The sequence below is a fragment of the Erpetoichthys calabaricus genome, chromosome 2, assembly GCF_900747795.2.
Source record: "Erpetoichthys calabaricus chromosome 2, fErpCal1.3, whole genome shotgun sequence".
Taxonomy (NCBI): Eukaryota; Metazoa; Chordata; class Cladistia; order Polypteriformes; family Polypteridae; genus Erpetoichthys; species Erpetoichthys calabaricus.
In genome coordinates, this window is record NC_041395.2 from 286,445,370 (window position 1) to 286,470,762 (window position 25,393).

At 37.8% G+C, this 25,393-nt stretch overlaps 1 protein-coding gene across 2 annotated transcripts in view; it reads right to left on the reverse strand.

The window, feature by feature from the left end:
* Window positions 1-25,393, reverse strand: part of slit1a (slit homolog 1a (Drosophila)) — a 342,025-nt gene that overhangs the window by 85,511 nt on the left and 231,121 nt on the right. For both annotated transcript variants that reach the window (XM_028795698.2, XM_051922445.1), the window contains exons 10-13: window positions 24,571-24,642; window positions 19,641-19,712; window positions 19,472-19,543; window positions 7,128-7,271 (exon numbers count right to left, since the gene is read on the reverse strand). In XM_028795698.2, coding sequence (XP_028651531.1) covers window positions 7,128-7,271; window positions 19,472-19,543; window positions 19,641-19,712; window positions 24,571-24,642 — 360 coding nt within the window. The remainder of the gene's footprint in view (window positions 1-7,127; window positions 7,272-19,471; window positions 19,544-19,640; window positions 19,713-24,570; window positions 24,643-25,393) is intronic.

A 25,393-nucleotide genomic window follows, 5' to 3' on the forward strand; every position in this document is an offset into this window, starting at 1 on the left:
AGTCAGGCACAGAGAAGGTCAGCTGCTGAGAAAGCGTCTCGACTGTTGCAGGGCGGTGAAGCAGGTGAGACGCTAATGAAAAAGAGGCACAGAGCTTATTGGTTTTTAAAGACTGCTTCCTTCATTGCATTTTAACCTCAGTTTTAAAGGATTGCGTGTCTCTCTCTGTCGCACTGCCTGTGTGTATGCCTCTGTCTCTCTGTGGCGCTGCCTGTGTGTGCGCGGCTCTCTCTCTCGGGCTGCCTGTGTGTGTGTGGCTCTCTCTCTCGCGATGCCTGTGTGTGCCTCTGTCTCCCTCTGGCGCTGCCTCTGTGTGAACCAAGGTTCCACTGGGGTTGACTAATGAAAAGTTAACGTGGCTCAGAGCTGCATGTGGACCGTGGCACAGACAAACAGAAATGACGGCATGTTTTCCGAGGCGTCGCATCCGAGTTGGTGGGTGTGGCCCCATGACCTTGCCCAACACCCAGTCCATACAAGCATTGAACAGAGTAGGAGCAAGAACACACCCCTGCCGAACCCCAGAATCAACTGGGAAAAACGCAGAGGTCCTGCCTCCACTCTGCACAGCACTCACAATACCAGTGTACAGGCCAGCCATGATATCCAGCAACCTCGAGGGGATCCTGCGAATCCTCAGGATGTTCCACAGGGCAGCTCGATCAACTGAGTCGAATGCTTTGCAAAAATCAACAAAGGCTGCAAAGAAACTCTGCCGATATTCGCGTTTGCGCTCCATGAGAACCCTCAGTGCCAGGATGCGGTCGATGGTAGACTTCTTAGGCATAAAACCAGACTGTTCCGGTCACTGGTAGATGAGCAAGTGATCACGGATCCTGTTGAGGACGACCCTAGCAAGGACCTTACCCGGCACCGAGAGCAATTTGTACATTACATCCTAAATCTCTGTTTCTTTTGATGTGTTAATCTATCATGGAGTAAAATTGTAAAAGCTTTTTATTATTTGCTTTTAGCATTCTAATCTTAGGAGAACAGTTCTCTGAATAATTTATGAATTGTTCAATTTCACCTAAATATTTGGTGTAGCCACATAACTCTGTGACACCTATATTGGCAAAAACAGTATTAGGTTAATTTAAAATTCACTTATTTGTATTATGAGAAATGTAACCATTATGCCCTCATTACAGGGTGTGATGGATGGCCAGCTAAATATTCCGTCCCTCACCCCCAGGCCGCCAGGTGGAGCTCTCCCGACAGCATGGAGGTTCCCCGAATTCCAGCAGGGCCTTATGGACCTTGTAGTTTGTATGCACAGCCCTGCTGGATACCATGGGGGCCACCGTGAGTCGCTGTAGGGAGGCTGACAGACTGTTATGTGCCCTATATTCCAGGTTGAAGAAAAGGACTTTTACCCTGACCCGGAAGTAATAAGGACTTGTGGACTGTTGGACAGGAACACCTCTGAGTCAGGGGGTATAAAAGGACTCTGGGAAAGCCCAGACACTGAGCTGAGCTGGGAGGAAGGGTGGCGAAGTGTCTGGGAGAGGAGGATTGGTATTTGTAGTGATTATTGATTATTATATGTGTAGTGTGGAGTGGAGGGTGCTTTGTGCACATAATTATTATAAAATAAAGAAGTCTTGGACTTTAACCTGGTGTTTGGCGTGGTACCTGATGGTTCAAGAGGTCGATAAAAGCCTCTACTGCTACAAGGGATAGACCAAAGGTAAAACATGATGGGACATGGATAAAGGCCTCTGTCCATTAATTCCTAAGCTTTTAACATCACTGATCTGGGAAATGAAATCTGAATGGAAATCTGAATCACAGCCTGTGTTTTTGTACCAGTGTAATCATAAAAAGGTTCCCAATAATTCAAATTTCAGTCTTACAACCTAGGAGTTAGAATCATTTTAAAGAGAAAAAAAAATTTTACATGGAGAATACACAATATTTTGTTGAAGCTGTAGCTGAAGGCAGAATATTTGTTTGCTTTCCTTTATTCACATAATATAAGGGATTTCTATGGTTCTCAAAATCTTTGTTTCTGATGGGTTACTTATAGTGAATATTTTTCTGCACCCTCTTCTAAATACAGAGTGGCAAAGTGTTTAGCACTGTTGCCTCACATCTCCAGGGTACTGGATTCATATGCTGGCATAGCCACTATTTGTGGAGTTTAAACATTCTCTCATGTCTGCATGACTTTTTCTGTAATGCTTTGATTTTCCTATTATTTCACAAGGATGTGTATATTCAATGACTCAAAATGGCCCATTTTGAGTATGTACTTGTGTGAGTCCTATGATGTACTATCAACCTGTTTCTTCCCCACTGCTGCTAGGGTGGGCTGCAACTAGCTATGAATCTAAAAACAGAAGTACAAAAACATTTTATAAAATGTCATAATGCCACCTATTTTGCCATTGAACAATAGAAAGTTGTGCAAGTGGGGGTATTATATGTAAAGCTCTTAATGTCTTACCTTTGCTCTAAGCTACCAATATCCAATTTAAGTATCTAAAGTAACAGAAATAAAATCAATGGAACATACAACACCGTACACAGTGCAGTGCTTCCTGTTATAGTGTACAAGGGGGCTCCGCCCCTTGCTCGCTTCGCTCGCCTACCCCCGGCGTTTTGAACCCGTGCCCGCTGGTCAGCCGTAGTTTCAGACGCGCGTTGTAGGAGCTTGCGTTGTTTTAAACCCGTGCTTGCCCTGCTTCTGTGGTTTGAGACGCACGTTGTAGGCGTATATCCGTCAGTTGAGCTCATTCGGTTTGAACCCGTGCCTGTTTTGCCTCCGCAGTTTCAGACGGTGGATAGGAAGTAAAGAACGCATTGTATGGTAAATCACAAAGATTTATTGGAATATCTCTTTATATACAATATTTGTAGTAAAGATGGTTTGTTGTCCTTGAATGATTTTTCCTTGGTATTGGAGTATTTATAACTTTAAGTTTAATGTCAGATGAACGCCGAACTCATGAGAAGGCTACATAAAGTTGTCCATGTCCAAATACGAGCTCAGAGAGGTATATGCCAACTTTGTCTATGGTTTGTGCTTGGGATTTGTTGATTGTCATGGTAAATGCAGGTTTACTGGGAAATTGGCGTCGCCCAAGTGTAAATGGCAATTCAAGGGCAGAACATGTAAGGTCAATTCTAGGAATTAAAACAGTATTGTCAGTATGTGATCCTGTAAGTATTTTTGCTTCAATAACATTGTTTGTCATGGTGTTGATGACTAAACGTGTACCGTTGCATAAACCCCGTTTAGTATTAAGGTTTCTTAATAGCATGACAATTGTTCCGATTTTAAGGTTAAGATTGTGTTGTGGCAATCCGGCTGGGTTAATAGTGTTCAGATATTGTAAAGGGAAATTAAGATGTTCAATGTCGTCTTCAGAATCAATTTTGTCAGTACTTAGAAAGAGGCGGCTTTCTCCAGGAAGTAATGCAATGACTTGGTTATTTATGAGATCAACATCAATATTCTTTGGACATAATATAGGCCGTCGCGTTAACAGTGGTATCTGGTCTATTGTTTTGGAGGCGTGAGCGCAACTCCATTAGTTCTTCCTTGTTTAGCGTTAGTAATATGGATAATGGATTGCACTTACTGTTAATACGTAGCGTTTTCTGTGGTTGAATTGTTAAAAATGTATACTGAAATGTGATGATTAAGTTATGCTGTAAAGTCTTCACGTGTGAGGATGACGAACCTTTAATACGGAGTGTTCGTTTATTCTTATTACCCATCAGGTGTTGTGCCTGTGTCTTGTGTGGTTGCACTGTTAATATTGTATCACTGTAATGTGATTCAAATATGTTGTGGAGTCCGTATTTGTGGGGTTTCTGTAGTATATCGTGTTTTTGCTTGCGGGTTATTAGAGGTGCGTGGATCATGCATGTGTAGTGTGTTTGCGTACTGTCTGGCGCTTTCCGTACTCCAATTGATTTGCGACCCTTTCTGGACTCCGTAGTCTGTCCCGTTTTACTCTGGGGTGGCGTATTATGTCGGGTTTGATTTGTGAACCTTCCTCGACTCCGTATTCTGTCCCGTTTTACACTGGGGTTGGGCGCTGACTCCTGTTGTTTGTGTGGTTATGTCGTTCTTAGTCTCCATGGACTCCGTAGTCTGTGGGGGGGTTTGTGTGGCACACCAAGCAGCACATTATTCCTAACTTTACTCAGCAGTAGTGCCACGCACAATATGGCGGTGATGCCTGCGCCCTCACTACGCATTAGTGCCACTCACAATATGGCGGCAACGCCTGCGCCTTCCGTATTATGTCGGGTTTCACCATGCTGTGTAGACGCCTTTGCCTTTCGTACTTTCCCGCGCCTTCCGACGCGCGATGTAGGCGCCTGAACCTTCCAGGTCTGCCTCCGCTGTGTGGTGTGGACGTTTAATTGTCGTTGTTTCCGCCTTTACATTCTGTCCCTCGCTGTGCATGTGTTTCGTGCCAAGGTTTTTTTGAAGGTGTTGCATTCCAGTTTTCATCATCTGTAACTTGCTCTCCATGTGTTTGGCCCCGTTCTTTAACCTCTTTATGACGTTTTACTTTGTTTCCTACTCTGTCTTTTATTTCTGACCTCGCTTTATCTTGCTTGCGGCATGTCAGACGGTTCGTAGTCTCTCCCGTTTTGCTCTGGGGCGGGGGGGGGGGGGGGGGGGGGGGGCTTTGTGTGGCGCCTGCGTACGTTCGTAGTCTCTCCCGTTTCACTCTGGGGAGGGGGGCTTTGTGTGGCGCCTGCACACTATGTCTCCTGCGTCCACGGGCAGATCCCTGCATCCATATCCGGTTTACCATTCTCGTTTAATAATATGGATTTTTATTTAACTGCATTTTTAATTGCATAATAATGGGTTGCACATGAAAAAGTAACCTGCAAATTATGGAAAACACATTGACATGACCTTTGTTACATATCTGTCTGTTTTGAAAATTACAACATAGACTTATACCAGCTTATGAGTTGCAATGTTGGCAACAGTCTCTGGCCTGTGGACAGAAGGGTTTCTTAGGTTGGAGCATCACTCATAGAACTAGTACTGCTCCACTTTTTCACTAATTTCTGAATTGTCCATTTGGCAGGGACACTTTCAATAGAATATTGTTCCAGAAATCTCTCGTGTGTCACTTAAAGGAGCCTTCACAAACATACATCTCCACAATTGAGATACAGTGTTAAAAATAAATATGACTTCTTCTCTCCAACAAGCACTTAGATAACAGAACTAACAAAATCCAGTGAAGTGTGCATGGTGACTTCCCACTGACTTCAGATGGCTGTGTTTGCTACTGTTAAAACCAATGTGGAGCCCCTTACCATGTGCCACCCTGTAATACTACAGGCAGGGAATTGTACACAGGAGTGTTTACCGAGTTTAAAAACTCTTGGGATAGTGCACCACATCCTCCTGATTCAATGGACTCTTCATTGACATGTACTGGACACCCTGTGAATGAAACTTGTCAAGGAGGTCACTATTAATCCCAAGCAGTCACTCAGATTTGTAATACTATCTCTTTCTTTCTTCCATCTTTTGCCATGGTGGACTTCCCACATTCAGGTGAAAGTCAGAGATGTTTGGCTATATATGATATAAAAATATTTTGTAAGCTGTGCTATATGTTGGCCTATCCTATACATCCCCTGCAGAATTCATTGAAATCCATAGTCATTTTTGCATACTGAAGCAACAACAAACAGAAATTAATATTATTTATACAGAGTTGGTATGAGGATGCCTTATACTCTTCTAGGACTGTGCTCTTCGTGTGATGGAATGGCTAGTTTGCCTTTGTGATCTTTGAAACTACCTTGTTATATTATAGTTATCCACAGCAAGCTGGTCTTTGTGGAAGGGCCAATCGAGGAGAATTCAAAGACTCCCCTTATGGTTCTAAAAAAATATAATATAATCAAATCTGGTCTCATCCAACCAAGGCATTGGGTGATGTATGCTGACAAATGCTTACAGGCTGGGTGACCCTTAGTCAGCATAAAAAAGTCACATGGAGCTGCTTTATAAGCTTACTATATGAAGGTGAAGAATTAGGGTCAGATGGAATGCCAGACAGGTGACAAGAGTGGAACAAATCTTCTGCACTTGATCCTCTAAGCATACAATTCCAAACCCTTATGCAGAGCAGACAAAAAATTGATTCAGGGTTTGCTGTGTAGTTAAAAAAAAAAGTTAAAGATTATTTCCATAATGAAAAGAAAAGATGGTTAAAAGCACTACTGTGCAGCTGTGCACACCTGATGATGGCTTTATGGCCAAAACTTTGTCCTTAACCTTCTTCCTTTTCAGCATGGAAATAACATTTAATCTTTTTTTTTCTTTTGCAAAAGCACACTGACTGAATATCTGTGAATATCATCACAGAGTCAACATAAAGTAAGTAATAATATTTTTAAAAGTGCTGTAGTATTATGTTCAAAACAACCAAAAGTGTTCAAAGGACTACAGTCAGAAATATACTATGCAGTGTCTCATCCTAAGATTTACTTAATGTTTTAAAATTTCATGGACATTCTTGTACTTTGCCTAGTCCGCAGTGACCTACAGTAGTTCATCTGAGTTTATCACATGTATAACATCACTAATTAGTTGCATGCTCTCTCGTAAAAAGAGAAGAGAAGAGAGAAACAAATGAAAATAGTAATGAAATGCTAACATTATTACAAAATAAAGCAGACAATAAAATAATTTTTATACGTTGAATGCAAATATAAGATAATTAAAATGTAACAATTATTGAGGAACCAGGAGAGATATTATAAATCATCATTCAAAAATGTCATTGATCTCAACAAATACTTATTAGACAGTTGTGTCAACACATTGAAGCTCTGTGGTTGGAACATTAATATAGTAACATAAAATAATAACAAGTTGCTTTATATTTACAGAAAACAATACTTAATAAAAAGAAGGCACAGATTAAGTGAGTTAAAGCTGGGTATTAAACCAGCAACATCACAGTTTCCAGTGTAGTTTGTTAGATACTATACTTCACTACCTAACCAGCCCAATATAGGTATCCAATATGGATTTTCTTCTAGTAAACCCAATGGATCTAGAACTTAAAAACACAAATCTTTTAAGTAGAAACATTATTTATTAAAAATCAGACAAATTTACTTACAGTGTCTGCACAGCACGGAGGGCAGTGAAGGTTCCTTTTGCCAATGTCTGGATCTTGTTATCATAAAGAGAAAGCAAAGATAGGTTCTGAAGATCTTGGAAGGCATCAGCCCTTACACAATGGATCTTATTGGCATTCAATAACCTGGTAAAATACAGAGATGTCATTCAGACTTGAAAATGACTTTTCAGTGACTCAGTCAGATAAAAACAGGTCTTTCAGGCCAGTGCTTCCCATTGTCCATTTCTGCTCCCTTAAGGCCTCTTCACATCTAAGTGTTACAGTATTTTAGCACTAGACCTGAAAGCGCCTTATTGGCTTAGAAAGTTATTTGCCATTGTTTTCAATGACACTTTTTACATCTAAACGTTTTAGCAGTGAGTGATTTAGAAAACTTCTGCATGCAGCAGTTTTAAAATGTTTTCTGCCAAATTCTTGTTCTGATTAAATCAATGGTAATACTCTTAAAACGCTGGTAAAAGAAAACAAAGAGCATTTTGGAACTGTTCATACAGGATGCCACTGCCTCTTCCTGGATGAAGCAGCTGTAAAACCAAAAATGTTTTTAAAAAAGTGTTGTTATGCATGTGGATAATTCCGACATCTAGTGACGGCTATTGAGGGAGAGGTCAAGTGAACACATATCATCCATTCAAGTATCAAGTCTCTAACAAAGGTTATAAGTATACAATTAGTTTTAGTGAGGTTGAAATTTACTAAAGATGTTTTAACATATGCGCAGAGTAGTAGTGCAGAGTTGGCATTCCTTCCTTACACCATCAGGTGTATGGAGTCTGCAAGTTCTGCCCATGCATTTCTGGATTGTTATTGTGTGTTTAACTTAGAATTATTGCCTGTTTTAACACTGAATACTGGATATACATTTAGTCCTTGATGAAGTACGCATCCATCCCCTTTCCCATCCTCAGTTTTAGTACCCATGTGAACACTGGCTACTGTGCCTCCAGATCACACTGTTTTAAAAGACCTTTAGCAAATAACTGAATTGAAACTAAAATTCCAAGGTGTTATTCATCCAGTTTTTCAAGTAATCGCTCACGAGAATTAGGTGGTATAATTACTCTGCTACCCAAAGTATACATCCTTGCTCAATTGAGAGCTCAGGCCTCCGGTTAAAAAATGGTTGGTACTGCAAATTTTGCATCTTATCTGGCCACCCATTTAAAGCTAAATAAAGCACTCTGGATAAGATTGGATCCTATTTGGTTTCTTTTGCAATGTCAGTAGCTTTAACAGGAAGCTCATTTGTACTAGACATCATTAAAATGTCCTAAGTTCCTGTGTCCAAGCATTCCCTTTGCTTCTAATTTTGACAAAGCATCAGCATTTCCATGTTCTACAGATTTTCTGTATTGATTGTCATATTATATGTGGAAATAATAATACACCACTTCTGTTTTCTAGCAGCAGCCAAGACAGGTACTGCTGTTTTAGGATCCAGAAAGGACTGCAGAGGTTTCTAGTCCATAAGCAACGCAAGCCTACTACTGTACCTACCGCTGTCAGACTATCATGTGGCATTTGCACTTTGACAACAAAGACACTGATACATAATGTATCAGAAACGACAGATTTGCTGCGATCTTGGACATCTAGCAATGTTTTGTTGATAAATGTGTTTTGAGTTACAACCCAGGGCACATACTACTGTTGATGAGCACCTGTTTCCAACCAAGGTCCATTGTCAAACTTTCTTGCAATAAATCTCAACCAAGCCTGACAAATTTGGCATAAAGTTTTAGATTGTGGCAGATTTGGAGACAAAGTACATGTGCAATGCCACTGCTTATTTAGGAAAAGGTCCCAGTCGTCCCATGGGAGAAAGACTTTCTGATAATGTGGTCATAAAGCTTATGGAGCCATTTCTGGACACAGGCAGAATCGTAACAACAGACAACTTCTTCGCTGGCTAATAGACTGCTGCACTGCAACACAACTCTGCTTGGCACCATAAATAAAGTGGGACGGGAACTTCCACCTGCAGCTAAAGTCATTTCAGTACACAGGCAATTCTCCATGCTAGTGTTTAGATCTGGCAGTGCCATGCTGATGGTGTATGTGCCCTAAAAGAAGAAGTCTATCTGCATTCTCAGTACCATGCACCATAACATGGATATTGGTCAGGATTGAAAAAAAAAAACGTTCGCATGACAACTCAAGTTCAAATGACATAGCGTTTTCAAATAATGACATTTTCATATATGCATGTGTGTGTATGTGAGGGAGTGGCAGAGACAGATTTGATGTCAATCAAGAGTTTACTGGAAGTTAAACTAAACGCTTTCGCAAAGGTATAACAAAACAAGTGTGCTTTTATTCAAGAGCAAAACTGAATGAAAAAATTCCAGTGACAACAAGATAACAAGAAGATATGATTCACCAGCATTTGTGAGTCTGCTTATATCCCTTCAGTGATATCTTTTACAAGTAGCAAAAACTTATACCAGGTTTTACAGACTCATATCAAATGTATGTTTTTATTATACAATAATAACAATAGCAGCTCACTACTCAAAACAGTAAATGCGGGGAGGACCCATTATGAGGCGCCAGCCAAGCTATGTTTAGTTTGTGTCGATTGATATTTGCTCTTCGGTTTTTAACACACTGAGAGCAACATATAAATTGAATAATTTCTTTTTCATTGGTTATATTCTTGAATAAAAGTGCAGTTGTTTTGTTATGCCTTTTGTGAAAGTGTTTATTTGATGTTTAGACTTCAGTCTTCACACATTATACACTTCACATCAGCATTTTGTCATTACATGAAAAAAGTTTCTGTTTTAGTTATGTGTTCAACATTTCTTGTCTCGCATTTCCTGACATCCTACATTTACACAGATCGCTATAGACACGGAACACACATGAAATATATGTATTCTAAATAACGATATATTATTTACCCTATACAATTCCAGACACCTTCAAACTTAAGCTCTGAAAATTTTGCATCTGACTTGACTTCAACTGCCTCGGTTGGGGATGGGATAGCAGGCTGCCTGCTGCCAGTGCTGATTGACACATTTGCAAATCAAAGACTCTGATGACGAGGCACAAGGGAATTAAAGGTGGCCCAGCATTACAAATATTATAGGCTTCAGGGATTCTAGAGTGTAAACATCCAGCTTCATTTTAATTTGTGCTTTGAATATATTTATTCCTAGCCTTACCTCAGGTATCTTTTTGTTTTTTTCCCTGAAAATCTCCTTAGTGACAGTAGTTCTGAGCTTTTAATTTGAAAAAGACTGGCCCAGTGTAATTGAAGAACTTTCAATCAGTTACGTCACATTAGTCCTGCCTTACTTCCTTAAGCCACATCCACAGGAAGCACCATTGACTGCATTTGGTCTGAAAGCGGACAGTAGAGGTCACGTAGTATATGTATACCAAAATTTCATGTCAATAGGTGAAACGGTTTGCAAGCTACAGGTGATTTAAAATCCCAGACAGACAAACGGACAGCCACAGTATCGTATTATATAAGAAGATTTACTGATAACATTGCTACATTTTTATTTGCAGTTTATTAAGCGTACTATCATGTTGAAGAACTACCACCGAGTATTAAACAAGGCATTTCTTGATTTTCACAAAGCTTTTAATAACTTTAGTCATACTTTCAATTTAGATATTTTGCATTTTTTAAATTTGGGTAATTTCTTTCTTAAGATCATTAAAACTATATATAAAAATATCAACAGTTCCATTAAGCTTGCCCATGGGATGTCATACAGATTTAATGTTGAAGATATACCAATTAAAGAAAGTGTTATCATGCCATTAACATTCCTAAGAATGTTAGAAATATGGTCAATTTAAAGTACATGTCAATCTCCAGTAACATACAACAAAAATGCAATGCTTGGCAGACTAGATATTTATATATTTAAGGCAGACCCCAACTTAGTAAAGAAGAGGGGTTATCAAGAACATATTTCTTTTCATCATTAGAAGCTCCTAATTATGTTACTATGGGGCTAGATAATTTTTTAAATTTCCTATGAAAGAACAAGCCTCATGAAGTAAAAAAAGGATGTTACAAAATAGGATATTAGATGGAGGACTTGGTGTCTTTAACTGCTCCACATTCAACCAAAGTATTAAAATTACCTGGATCCAAATATTTCTTTAAAAATCCTTCTAGTAAATGGAATTGCATATTTCAATTTCATTTTTAGCAAAGTTGGTGGGTTACAGTTTCTGATCAACAAAACAAAAACCTAAATTAGGCTATTCCTCTGTTAGGACTTTTTGGCTTCATCCTAATTGAAATATATTTTATACTGATTCTTTCCTTAACTTTTTCTTTAACTTATGTATAAAAAAAGAAAAACAATATGTAAGAATATCTATATTATATATTTTGGAATGTGCAAAACATTTTAAAACATGTAGCCTTAGAGGCAGGGCAAAGGACATTCAGGAGAAGCTCCAAGCAGAAATGCTGCTCCTCCACATTGAAAGCAGTCAGTTGAGATTGTCCACGCATCTGATTATAATGCCTTCCTGCCATGATGTTTCGAGACTGTCCAATGGGGGGAGACTTAGGACATGCTGCATAGATTATACAGTATTTCCTAGCTGAGCTGGGAACACCTCAATATTTTCCCCAGAGGAGTTGGAGGTGGTGGGGTGAAAAGGGGCATCTGGAAATGATACTCGGTTTGCTCCCTATATTTTATACTTCTTTACTAATGTATGGTAGATGCCTGTATGGTGCTTAATACTCTTTTCCACTTCACCTTTATTATTAGCAAAATTTTGTTACTGTTGACTTTTGCCAGTTGTATATTCTACCTGTTCACTTCACCCCATGTGCCAATATGCTTTACATTTAATACCAATCTTATTTATTTATTTGCAAATATTACATAGTTGGAATGTAATAATTAGCATTGCTAATTCACAGATCTAGTGTTCCGGATTTGAATTACAAGGCCAGGGGCCTCATGTATAAATGGTGCGTAAGCACAAAAATGTTGCATACAGCCGTTTGCACGTTCACATCGCAATGTATAAAAACTTACAGTTGTAATACTATGCCACTTATTCTTTCATATTGTATATTTTTCATTTTTATCATATTATTATTGTTTTTGTTGTTATTACCATTTTATAGGAAAATAAGTTTATGGAGGATTTGCATATTGAATCTTATTGTACCATACAATAACAATAAAGGAATTCAATTCAATTCAATAGAAAAGAGCGCGTATTTACAGATGATGACGACTGGCTTCTAAGTCGATTTGGATTTCCAGGCGCTATCTTCTTGGAGCTCTTGATATAATTTTTCAGATGAAATGCAGTAAAGTATTTATATTACATTATACAGATAAATTTTTAATGTCATTTAAATAATGTATACTGCTATTAAACATCTGGACATGGTGGACAGCTGTAGCAATGAACTGGCACCTTGTTCAGGGATTGTTCCTGCCTCGCATTGTATGCTTGCTGGGACTGGCATGACCATAGATGGATGGAATAATTAAACATGTACTACGGAAATATTTCAATGTTCCTTAAAATTTTTGAAGAATCAGCATTCTAAGCTTACAGATGGCTTGACATTTATTAAAGAGCTGATTCTGTGGCGATTGGTTACTTGGAGAAAGAAAAGGAAGGACAGGAATCGGGGGTTAGTACGTTTGAAAGAGACAGTACTGCTGCAATAAATTATTTCACTGAGGGTTGCGCACAGCGCAGAAAGCATCTTGCAGGAGGGAGGAACAATCTCTGTATGGGGTGCCAGCTTGTCGCTACCATTGCGCCATTGTGGCCCCATGTTTAATACATGCTTCAATTCATTTCATCATGAAAATGATATCAAGTATATATCGTAGTATTTAAATTGTTCAGAGAGCTGTAATATCATAAATGTAATGTATTCTGTGTCCTGTCTGCGTAAGAGTAAACCCGTTTAAGAAGCAAGTAGTGATTCACACACATAGAGTACATAGAAGAACACACAGAATACGAGCCATTTAACGTGCTACTTTAACTACGATGGGATTTGAGAGACAAGTAAATTAAAAGATTTTAAGATTAAGTTTATGACGTTCTACTTTAATGACAAAATAAACTACATGATTAAAGTGGAAATTTCAAGATTAAAGTTGACATTTCAAGCTTTTTTTTCCACTGTGTTCCTATTTTTTCTTTCTTTTCTCTGTACCCTAATAGTCTTCCATATGACACTCAGACGATGGGCTACGACTCATCTTTTCACAGGACTTTGATATTTGACCACTTCTTTCTATTTCAGGCACTGTGCAACTTTTTGAACTTGAACTTTCGATCAACATCCTTTTGTTGTTTATACAACTGCTTAAACCAACAAATAGTACACTTTTCATTGCCTCCATTTGGCATTCGCTGATATTCTTCTTTTTTCCCCCGTGCTTTTGCCATTGTCTGTTCACAGAACACTGAATTTAAGGGAATATATATATTTATTTGCATATTCAAAGAGGCATAATTCTAGGAGGAGTCTGGGAGGGGTGGCAGGCGCGTGCACGAACATTACATTTCATGCAGACCAGGATTTATAGAGTGGAAGTGCGTGGAAGTTGGCTTACACACGGTTTTGTGCATCTGATTTTTTTTGTGTGTACACACATTTCAACTTTTGTCCGTACGCCATATTTTAGTGTGAATTCTACGCATGGCGTTATACATGAGGCCCCAGTGTTTATGTAGAGACTGCACCTCATTTAGTTGTCCAAGTGGATACTCCCACAAAGCAAAGATGTGGATGTTAGGTTAAGTCTAAATTGTCCTGTATGTGTGTCAGTACAAGTATACCCTTTCATGAACTGGTGAATTGTGTTGCATCCAATACCACTTTGCTAAATTCTGACTGCCCATGATTCTATATTGGAATAGGGAATTAAAAAAATTAATGGATTATTATTGTATTAGGGTTTACTATGCTTATCCAGGGCCACTTGTTAACACCATTCCCTGGGACTACTATCTCAATATTTAAAGACTGTTGAAGATTCTATTTTATGCTTATAGTATTTGGACTGTATTGGCAATAGATATCTCAATTTTAATCCTCATACGCCGCTGCTGGGGGGCTTGTTTTGTTTTAGACGTGCTCTGTCTCTAGGTATGTCAGAGGACTGGGACTTTGTGAAGTGGGGTCCAGCCTAACGTGGAGAGGAAGACTGGAGGGGGAGAGAAAGAGAGGCAAGCTATCTCTAATCTATCCTTTTAATCCTTATAATTAGAACTAGCAAAATACCCGCGCTTCGCAGCGGAGAAGTAGTGTGTTAAAGAGGTTATGAAAAAAAAGGAAACATTTTAAAAATAACGTAACATGATTGTCAATGTAATTGTGTTGTCATTGTTATGAGTGTTGCTGTGTTTTATATATATAAAATACACACACACACATATAAACATATATATACATATACATATACACATATATATACATATCTATATATATATATATATATATATATATATATATATATATATATATATACATATACACATCCACATATCAACATATATATATACACATATATACACACACACACGCTTTATGGGTGATGATTGTTTTAGTCTTTTTATCTTTATTTTATTTTATTGTAGAATCAACTCCTATCTGCGCACAGCAGGGCAGCCGTGGGCGGATGCGTATGGTGTATTCACTCCATGTTATCGTGCATTGCGCTGTCAGTGGTATTTTGATAAAAGAATTTGAACAACATATAAGAAGCGTATAAATTATTAAACAGTAAAACATTAACATTTAAGAAGTAAAGTTACATTAAGTACTACTGCAGTGCCTTCGGGTATACCTCATTTTTTGTTTGCCCATTACATGCTTAAATGTATACATTTTTTGGTGCACCTACCCGAGAACACGCGACATATAACCGAGCATGGGAGAAGCATGGATTTTAAACACGCGTTGAGTTCATCTGCTGGTCTCCCTCGTGGAATAACTGGTAATGTTTGACTAAAATCTACAGCGAGTAAAACGACATTACCTCCTATTTTTTTTTTTACGATCTCTGAGATCTTGCTTTTTTCGGTTCAAGGCTTCATAAGCTCTTTTATGTTGTATGGTGTAACCATCATCTTTGAATGTTGCAAGACTTTCGCCTTGTATGTAGATCGGGGTAATTACATTCATTGCATTCCTAGTCTGAATCACAGTGTGATTGTATGGGTGGTTACCTGGCACTGTAGGGTTGCCACCCGTCCTTTAAAATACGGAATCGTGCCGCGTTTGAGAATGAAATTGCGCGTCCCGTTTTGAATCAATACTGGACGTGATTTATCCCGTATTTTTTTTATCATTTTTTTTTTAAAGCAGCGTCTCATGCAAATCATCCCACACGCATTTTATGAAGATGCCTCCTTTCCTACTTTTGATTGGGTAATACTTGATGTAATCGTTAGTTTGATTGGTGTTTTTAACTGTCCAGTGAGGAGGGCGTGTCTTTTAAGTACAGTCTGCAAAGTGTTGGCACTGAGATGTGGCGTCAGCGCCATAGTTGAAGCCCCTAACGTTGCGGTCAGCAAGTCGGCTAACATCCGCCATGTGCCGTCTTTCAGTTGCGAGAAGCAGATCATAGAATGGTTGAAACTGTTGCCCCTAACGTTGTGCCACGGCGTGTGGTTCGTTTATACCTCGTGTCTTCTCATTAAACTTTTATCTCGCGAATATGTTATTGCAATCCGCAGCGGGAGCGTTTGTATAAACTTAATTTAAACTTACGTTTTACACCGTGCTTTGTTTCCCTTATGAACATGCTTGTATGCTTAACTCGCTCCGTTCTCAATTGTTTAATTAATTTTTTGCTCTTCGCTGTTTGCGGCTGTTCCTCCATTTCCCCCTACTTCGTTCTTTTATCTTGCGAATATGTTATTGCAATCCTTAACGGGAGCGTTTCAATAAGCTGATTGAAAATAGTTTTGCATTTACCTTTTTAGTAAAAGGCGAGCTTTTAAGCCTGAGAAATCACCCCGTAAATGCACACGTTTAATTGGACATGTGTTAATATGTATGGTTACACAGTATTAAAAGACAGTGAACAACGTCAGTTACCTTTCTTCCCGCGTTTGATAAAAGGTGAGCTTTTAAGCCTGAGAAATCACCCCGTAAATGCACACGTTTAATTGCACATGTGTTAATATGTATGCTTACACAGTATTAAAAGACAGTCAAAAATTAACGTCATTTACCTTCGTTCCCGCGTGTGACTCGTGTTGTAAATGTCTTCCTTGTTTTTAGTTCACGTGATTACGTAGGAGGCGTGATGACGCGATACGTGACTTCGCCTCCTATATTACAGTGTATGGACAAAAAATATGTTCCAGTTATGACCATTACGCTTTGAATTTCGAAATGAAACCTGCCTAACTTTTGTAAGTAAGCTGTAAGGAATGAGCCTGCCAAATTTCAGCCTTCCACCTACACGGGAAGTTGGAGAATTAGTGATGAGTGAGTCAGTCAGTGAGTGAGTGAGTCAGTCAGTGAGGGCTTTGCCTTTTATTATTATAGATTACCACCAACGTAACAATAGATTGCATGGCAATAACCCCTGGGAAAACTGGAAATTAAGGTCAAAGCTGTCTCACTTTCGATTAAGACTACAAAATGACATCAAAAATTCAGAATCAATGTCTCCAAGATGGGACAGTTAACTTTGTGAGCTGGAATGTTAAAGGCCTGAATCACGAATTAAAAAGAAAGAAATTATTCTCTCACCTAACAGGTCTAAATGCTAAAATAGTATTTTTACAGGAGACCCACTTATTAAGCAAGGATCAGTTCCGGCTGCAAAAAGACTGGACTGGCCAAATGTTCCATTCCAGCTTTACAAAAAAAAAAAAAAACTAGAGGTGTGGGAATTCTTATCCATAGAACAGTCTCATTTGTAGTATCAGATATTGTATCTGATCCTGAAGAGAGATACATGATTATCATGGGTAATTTATTTAATTGTAAAGTGATTTTGATAAATGTTTATGCACCCAATGTGGATGATAGGGACTTCATCCAAAATGTATTTGCATCCATTCCCAATGTGAACACTCATAAAATTATAATGGCTGGGGACTTTAATTGTGTTTTAAATCCAGACCTAGATAGGTCTCCTGCAACAGGGGTGATGACATCTAACACTGCAAAGACAATTACACAGTTTGTAATTGACCACAACTTATCAGACCCCTGAAGATTTCTAAACACAAACTCAAGAACATATTCCTTCTACTCACCAGTGCATCATTGCTACTCAAGAATTGATTATTTCTTTGTAGATAACCATTTCTTGCCTAGGATTAAATCCTGCAAGTATGACGCTATTGTTATTTCCGACCATTCCCCTCTGATCTTGGAGCTAAATTCATTATGCCCCACATACTCGTCTCGCAGATGGCGTCTAAACCCACTTTTATTAGCAGATGAGAACTGTACAGAAATTATATCAAAACAAATCAGCTTTTTTGTAGAGACAAATACATCTTCAGAGGTCTCTGCAGGAATACTCTGGGAAACCCTGAAGACCTTCTTAAGAGGACAGATTATCTCATATCTTTTCCACAGAAAAAAATTGGAAACCAAGAAGGTATCAAAGCTAACCAGCGAAATTACTAGAATAGATCAAGAACATGCCAGGTGTCCAAGTGAGGCTCTTCATAGGAAAAGGCAGGCTTTGCATTCAGAACTCAACCTCTTGACAACTAAAGAAACTGAACAACTCATTTTTAAATCAAGACATCATATGATTTGTTTTCAATCCTATTTTTTGTAAAAATTGATCTATTTGTATGGAATAATTACAATAAAATCAATAAAATTAAAAAAAAAAATCAAGACATCATTACTATAAACATGGAGAGAAAGCTAATAAGCTCTTAGTTCAACAAATCCACAAGCAAGAAGTTCGCAATGCAACCCCAGCAATCACCAACACAAATGGAGATAAAATCATTGACCATAAAAATATAATGCACACATTTGGAGACTACTATAAATCCTTATACTCTGCCGAGTTTAAAGAAGACAAGACACAATCTAATTCATTTCTGGATGCATTACAGATACCACAAATAGATACTCTTAGTGCAGAGGAATTGGAAAAACCGTTGGTACTATCAGAACTACTAGATGCTATAAACTCACTTCAGAGTGGGAAAGCAGCAGGCCCTGATGGCTACCCTGCTGAATTTTATAAGAAGTTCTCCACTCAGCTATCTCCCCTTTTATTAGCAACATTCACAGAAGCTAGAGACAATAAAATTCTACCTCAAACTTTTCGCCAAGTATTAATCACCGTCTTTCCTAAACAAAATAAGAACATATTACAATGTGCATCATATAGACCAATTTCACTTCTGAATAATAATGTTAAGATACCCTCCAAAGTCCTAGCTAGAAGGATGGAGAAAGTGCTGCCTTCTGTAATATCACAAGATCAAACTGGATTTATTAAAGGCCAACACTTAGCGTCCAATCTTCAACGCCTGTTTAATGTAATATATTCACTTGCAAAGTCAAACATCCCAGAGTTATTATTATCCTTGGATGCAGAAAAGTATTTGATATGATTGAAAGGAACTACCTTTTCACTACATTGGTGAAATTTGGGTCCAGACATTTGTGCATAGATCAAACTACTGTATACCAATCCAGAAGCTTCAGTTTGTATTAACAACATTAATTCAGACTACTTTAAACTAGAACGTGGTACCAGACACAAGTAAACATAAAGCTCTCTATCAACAAAATTTTGCCATCTGTATGGAAAAAAATTAAGCAAGACTTGCATAGATGGTCACCCCTTCATCTCACTTTAGCTGGAAGAATTAACACTGTTAAGATGAATATCCTCTCAAAGCTTCTCTTCTTATTTCAAAACATTCCAATATACATCAATAAATCATTTTTTAAAAAATTAGATTCAACAAAACCACATTTATTTGGAATTCAAAACATTCACGTATCCAAAGAGCGATCCTACAAAGGCCAAAGGCAGAAGGTGGTATGGCTCTACCTAACTTTCAGTTTTATTACTGGGCAGCAAATATACAAACTATAAAAACCTGGACATGGACACAAATAGATGAACATATACAGGCTTGGTCCGCAATAGAAATAAAATCCTGCAGTACTTCTTTACATTCTTTGCTTTGTGCCCCAAAAAAAAAAAATATGGATGGGTCTTTTTGCTACCTCTTTTTTTTTTTTTTTTTAAATCAAATTAGGTAGGCATTAATTGGAAAAAATGTTCGAAGTTACTTTACTGCTTCTAAATTGAAATCAAAATATATGTTAGTGTTGATAAACTTACAATAGCTGTAGGGCATATAATCCATCAAATACTCCTTTTGGCAGATCAGTGATTTTATTTCCATATAAAACACTGTAAATTACAAAGAGAAGTTAGAATTAAATGAGAACTATGATATGTTTACAATGCAGAATGTCAAAATACAAATTTAATCAGTACAGTTACCCACAGTGAGTTCAGAGAGCGCAGACCTTGAAAAGCATCGGGGGCAATCTCAGAGATTTGGTTGTTACTTAGGTCTCTGTAGAAATATAATAAAGTAAATAAATAAATAGATAATATGCTAAGCATTGGAGCTGATTGGTTAAATTTAACACAAACCACAACCTTTCACATACATTAATTACCTCTGATATTGCATACCAATTTAAAATTTTGAATCAGCCAACCAAGTAATTCTGAAGATGCTACACAAGAAGAATGTGACAAAATTCTAAATTAGGAAACAGCAAAACTATTAGATGGTTACAATAAATATTTGGAATCTGTGATTTCTGCCTAAGGAGGTGTCACTATGTTGATTTGCCTTTTACACATATGACATTCCTTGTTTTATACTGTTTTCATTCTGTGCAATTTAATGTACTCAAATGTGCAGAAATATATCTTGTTTGAGTTTGTGCTTTGTAGGTGATGTGTTAAATTCATTTTACATAGAGATTTAATGAAATATGCAATTTTTAAAATTCACCTTTCATTGCCTTAATTTCTAATGAATATTATGTACTTTCCTGTACAAAAATTACTTTAAAATCATGTAACTTGATTTCTAGACTGAGGTAAATCAACAGAAGGCTAAACTCTGCTGTGGTATAGCACAGGGGTGGGCAGATTCAGTCCTGGAGGGCCGCAGTGGTTGCAGGTTTTTGTTCCAACCCAGTTGCTTAATTAAAAAACAATCCTTGTCAATTATTTAATTTCATGGCTTGCTAGTGCTTTAACTCTGCCATGTCAAGTCATTCTCATATCCTACATTTTTTTTCCTTTCTAAGGATATCATCCAAAAGATTTGAGTTATTCACAGTGCTTCACTTTTTTCTCTTCACTTTCCAAGTATTTAATTAAACCAAATAGTGCATGAGAAATACACACAGGTGTAAATGGTAACAAGCTAAATGGAGAAATGCTGGTCTCTTTTGTCATTTGCATTTTATTGCTAATTAGGAGCAATTAAAAACCGAGAATACAGCTGTTTAAGACTAAAATAAGCAATAAGGGTTCAAAATTTTAACGAGTGAGACAACTAAAGTGAAGCAGAAGTGTTACTTGAGCAATAAGAGCTTCTTTTTAAGCAATTGGGTTGGAGCAAAAACCTGCAGCCACTGCGGCCCTCCAGGACTGAATCTGCCCACCCCTGGTATAGCAGGTCCATGGCTCAGCATAAGGTGGACCTTTTTAAATAAATAATAAGATCCTAGGTAGCTTGCAGGCTCGGAATCAGGTGTGTATGAGTGTGTTTTACTCAGTGATTAATTGGGGTGCTTAACCGATTGTGCTGCATACACGTACAGAGGCAGGTGGATCCGTCGTGAGCCTCAATTGTACCTAGGGTGGAGCGGCTTGTAACTCCTGCACCCAATTAGCGAGGATAGATCGGGGTAGGCAGTGTCGGTCCTGAAAGGCCACAGTGGATACAGGGTTTTTGTTCCAACCCATTTTCTTAATGAGAAGTCAATTATTACTGATGAAGCATTTATAACTCAAGTGACATTTTGATGCTTCATTTCAGTGGTCTTGCTTGTTAAGCTTCCCCACCCTTAATTGCTTATTTCAGTCGTAAACAGCTACATTCACTGTTTCAATGGCTGCTTATCAGCAATAAGATGCAAATGACAAAGGAGCCAGTATTTGTCCATCTAACTTGTTTCCATTTACATATTTGTGGATTCATCATGCACTAGCTGGTTTAATAAAGCACATAAAGAGAAGAATGTGACAGACTGAAAATTATCCGCTTTAGGCTTCATATCTTTTGGGTGATATCCTTAGAAAAGAAAAAATATAAGATACAAGAACCTAATATTTCAAACCAGCAAGCCATAAAATTAAATAAGGTCTGAGACTGTCAAGGATTGGTTTCTAATTAAGCAATTGGTTTGGAATAAAAACCTGCAGCCACTGTGGCCTTCCAGGACTTAAACTGTCCATCCCTGGGATAGATAAAAGAACCCTGTGTGAAGAGAAGGGGAATGAAAAAGGAACAAAAAAAAAGAAATGAAAAAAGAGGTGTAAAGATTAAAGGATGGAGGGAAGTGTAGGAGCAAAGGAGAGCTGTGGTAAAACAGGAGGAAGCAGACAGACAGGAATGGAGCCCTAGGGAAGGAGCATGTAGCTGGCACTGGAGGGAGCTGAAGGTTGGGCTTGGGGATTTAGAAGAAGAAGACTTGTTTTAACCTGGGTTTTATGGATATTTATTTATTGGATTTTAACATCTACCGAACACCTGAGATTTTATTGGATTATTTATTTATTTATTTATTGAATTTTGACTGCACTGCACTATTTATTTGGACACTTTCATTTGTTTTGACTTTGTTTTTAACAAAAGCACTTTGCCACTTTTGCACCTATCCCTTGTCTGGATGCATGTGTCCTCATTTGCCTGGCTCATCTTGGTAATGTAATCAATGGTGGCAGGTTCAAGAGGCTCCCGGAAGAAACCAGTAGTGCGGAGTCAACTCTGCACCATTATATTTACCTTAAAAAATCATTCATAAACTGTATAGTAAGTACAAGTGAGATTCATTTTTGTTCACATTTCTAAACTGTTTTTCTGAGAATCACTATTTTATTCAGTATATTTAAACATAGTGTTGAATAGGGCATAGTATATTAAAGTACACTTCAAAGTAACTCAGTCTAGTGAAGAACATTTTGTAAAAATATTGTGTCATAAAAAGGATAAACCAAAAGCAAAGGCTGAATTAGCATAAGCCCCCTAATGTTCATTAGAAATGTAATGATTTCTGTGGCAACCCCTAACAGGAGCAGCCGAAAGAAGAAGAAAAGAAGATTAGAAGTGTAATGATTTACTTCATGATGTAGAAGTGCAAAATAAACAAGAAAAGTTACATCGTATATTTGAAGTACTAGAATGTGTGCTTTTATGTAAATGTTTAAAGTCTAAATACTCTTGATTCTAATAGGAATTTGTCACCATCTCCTAGAGGTACACAGAGGGCTAGATCTCTAGTAAATGATCAAAAATAATACCATATTCGTAATATCTGACTTTGAAATTGTCTAAAACAATACTCCCCAAGGTTATGATTAAAATGTGTCATTTTTCACCTTTTGGAAGTAACTCTTTGATGGTTAGGACCACCGGTAAAGAATCAAATATTAAAAATGTCCTATTCATGATCAGCAGCCACAAAACAGCATAAAACAACACTACACGTGCCTATATTATTACTTAATCCCCATTACCATATTTGACTGAACATTGCCAAACCTGACTGCAGCTAGTCCTATTCATTCTAAAGCTCACCATATATTGATTCCAAAAATGGGTGAAATAGTCACCATAAGGTTTCTATTAGAACTCTATGCTTCAATCAAAGACATTTCCAGAAGAGATGAGGACAAATGTTATAGAAATACACCAGTCAGGAAAGATTGCAAAGCCATTTCTAAAGCTCTAGGACTCAACTGTACCACAGTGAAGGCCATTATCTCTAAATGGAGAACATCTGAAACAATGGTGAAAAGTCTACTTGCCATGCAGCAGCACAATGACCCAAAACACAAATGCAAGAATACAACTCAGTTGATTAGAAGAAGTTTTGGAGTGGCCTAGTTAAAGTCATGACTTGAATCCAGTAGAGGTGCTGTTGCAGGTCTTGAAATAAGGTCTTTATGTTCACAAACCTACCAATGTGCCTGAATTAAACCAGTTCTGCAAAGAAAAGTGGGCTAAAAATCCTCAACAGCAATGTGAAGGACAGATATCAAATTATAAGAAAAGTTTAGCAGCAATAATCACAACTAAAGGTGTTACAAACAAGAATCAAAACTACTGAATCAATTACTTTTTCACATTGGTGATAGGGGTTTGGGATAGCTTTGTTCCCTAAATAAAGAAATTAATGGTTAAAAAATTTGTGAAAGGTTTGAGGCCATTCATTTAGTAAAATATGCAAAAACATGATATTAGTAAGGGGGCAAATACTTTTTCAGATCACTTCAGAACAAGTGACATTAAGTTGTTTTCATGGGTTGGGAAAAAACAAGGAACCCTAAACTCAAAGTAAACGCAACTAAAGTATATGATGGGCCAAAATTGACTGGAAGGACTTGGCTGTGCTCAAAATATGTAGCAGCTGTACGAGAATGTGATATTTGGAAGCTTTTTTTGCTTTTTGTAAAGTAATGGGTCTTTACTAAAAATGTTGACATTTCTGAGCTAAAAAGATAGATGTTTTTATAGATGGGGAACAAACAAACTTTCACAAATGGAGAATAAAATGCAGTGAAGTCAATGGTTGTCAAAACTAACCAGAAAGACATGGCAAAGTAAATAGTTTTTAGAACTGTATAAATTGTGGGATATTAATTTTTTTTACTGTTCATTAATTTGGGGAAAAATTAGGAAAAGTCATAAAGTTGGCTCTGAGGCTAAGGATCTGTGCTGGTATCCCGAAGGTTGCCAGTTCGAATCCCTGTCACTGCCAAAAGAGATCCTACTCTGCTAGGCCCTTGAGCAAGGCCCTTAACCTTCAATTGCTCCAGGGGTGCTGTACAATGGCTGACCCTGCGCTCTGACCCCAAGGGGTATGCGAAAACTAACAAATTCCTAATACGAGAAATTGTATAAGGCGAGATAAAGAACAACAAAAAAAAAGTTTCTAAAAACATACAATTTAGATTGCTTTTACTAATTTCAAACACAAAACTGAGTCAAATTTGACCCAAAGACATTGTAAGAGTTAAACACTAAGGGTAAATTAACAAATTTATGCTTTCATCAGAACCAGCAGTGCTGTACCTGGAAATAGTTTGAAGATGGTTTGAGCTTTAAATGGATGCACTGTAGTTGCAGGTTTTGTTGACTTAAGGCTATGAGAAAAATTCCCATTGTATGAGAACTCTGTACTTACATTCTGCGCAGTTTCTTATAAGGTGAAAATGCTCCAGGAGGAACTGATTTTATACCATTCTGTTCTAAACGTCTGTAGAGAGAGAGTGAGACAAATAAATAAAATACAATTATTTGCATTGTAATTTTTATGCTTTTTTGTCCAGAGGTGGAGCAATGATACACAGGGTATTCGTGCAAAAACTGTCTCTTCCTGTGTGGGCACCCTTCTCATGCAACACTCAAGTCTCTCACACCCTTCTATACCTTAAATCAAACAAAAACATTTAATCATCTAAACATTTAACCCTGTTCCTTCATCTGCTTAGTAGGAATAACACTTGGGGCCTTTGTTGAGGACGAATAGCTTGTAAGACTACAAGGTTCAGGCCATAACTTACTGTTCTCTGGTTCCTTTTATGGTCTGCTATAGTGCTTACTGTTAGCTGCTACTGTACAGTATGTCTTCTGCTGGATTAAGTGTTATGTAAGGTTTATAAATAAATGCTGTAGTATATTGAACTATAGTACTTTGGTCATTAGCAGGATTCATTTAATTTAATGAAAAATCATATATTTATTTGCAGGGGATCTGAATTTGTATTGCATTCAGCAACGCAAGTTGTTGCATTTTAAAGACTGAGAGATGTTACAGAACTTGACTTGATTGATGGGCGGCATGGTTTTGTAGTGGTCAGCACTACTACTTTATGAATCCAGCTTCCTGGGTTTTTTTGTGCCAGACAGCTACCCATCTAGATCCTGCATGTTCTCCACATGTACAGTACGTGAGGATTTTCCTTGGGTATTCCAGTATTCCTCTCACATCTCTATAGATGTTCTGG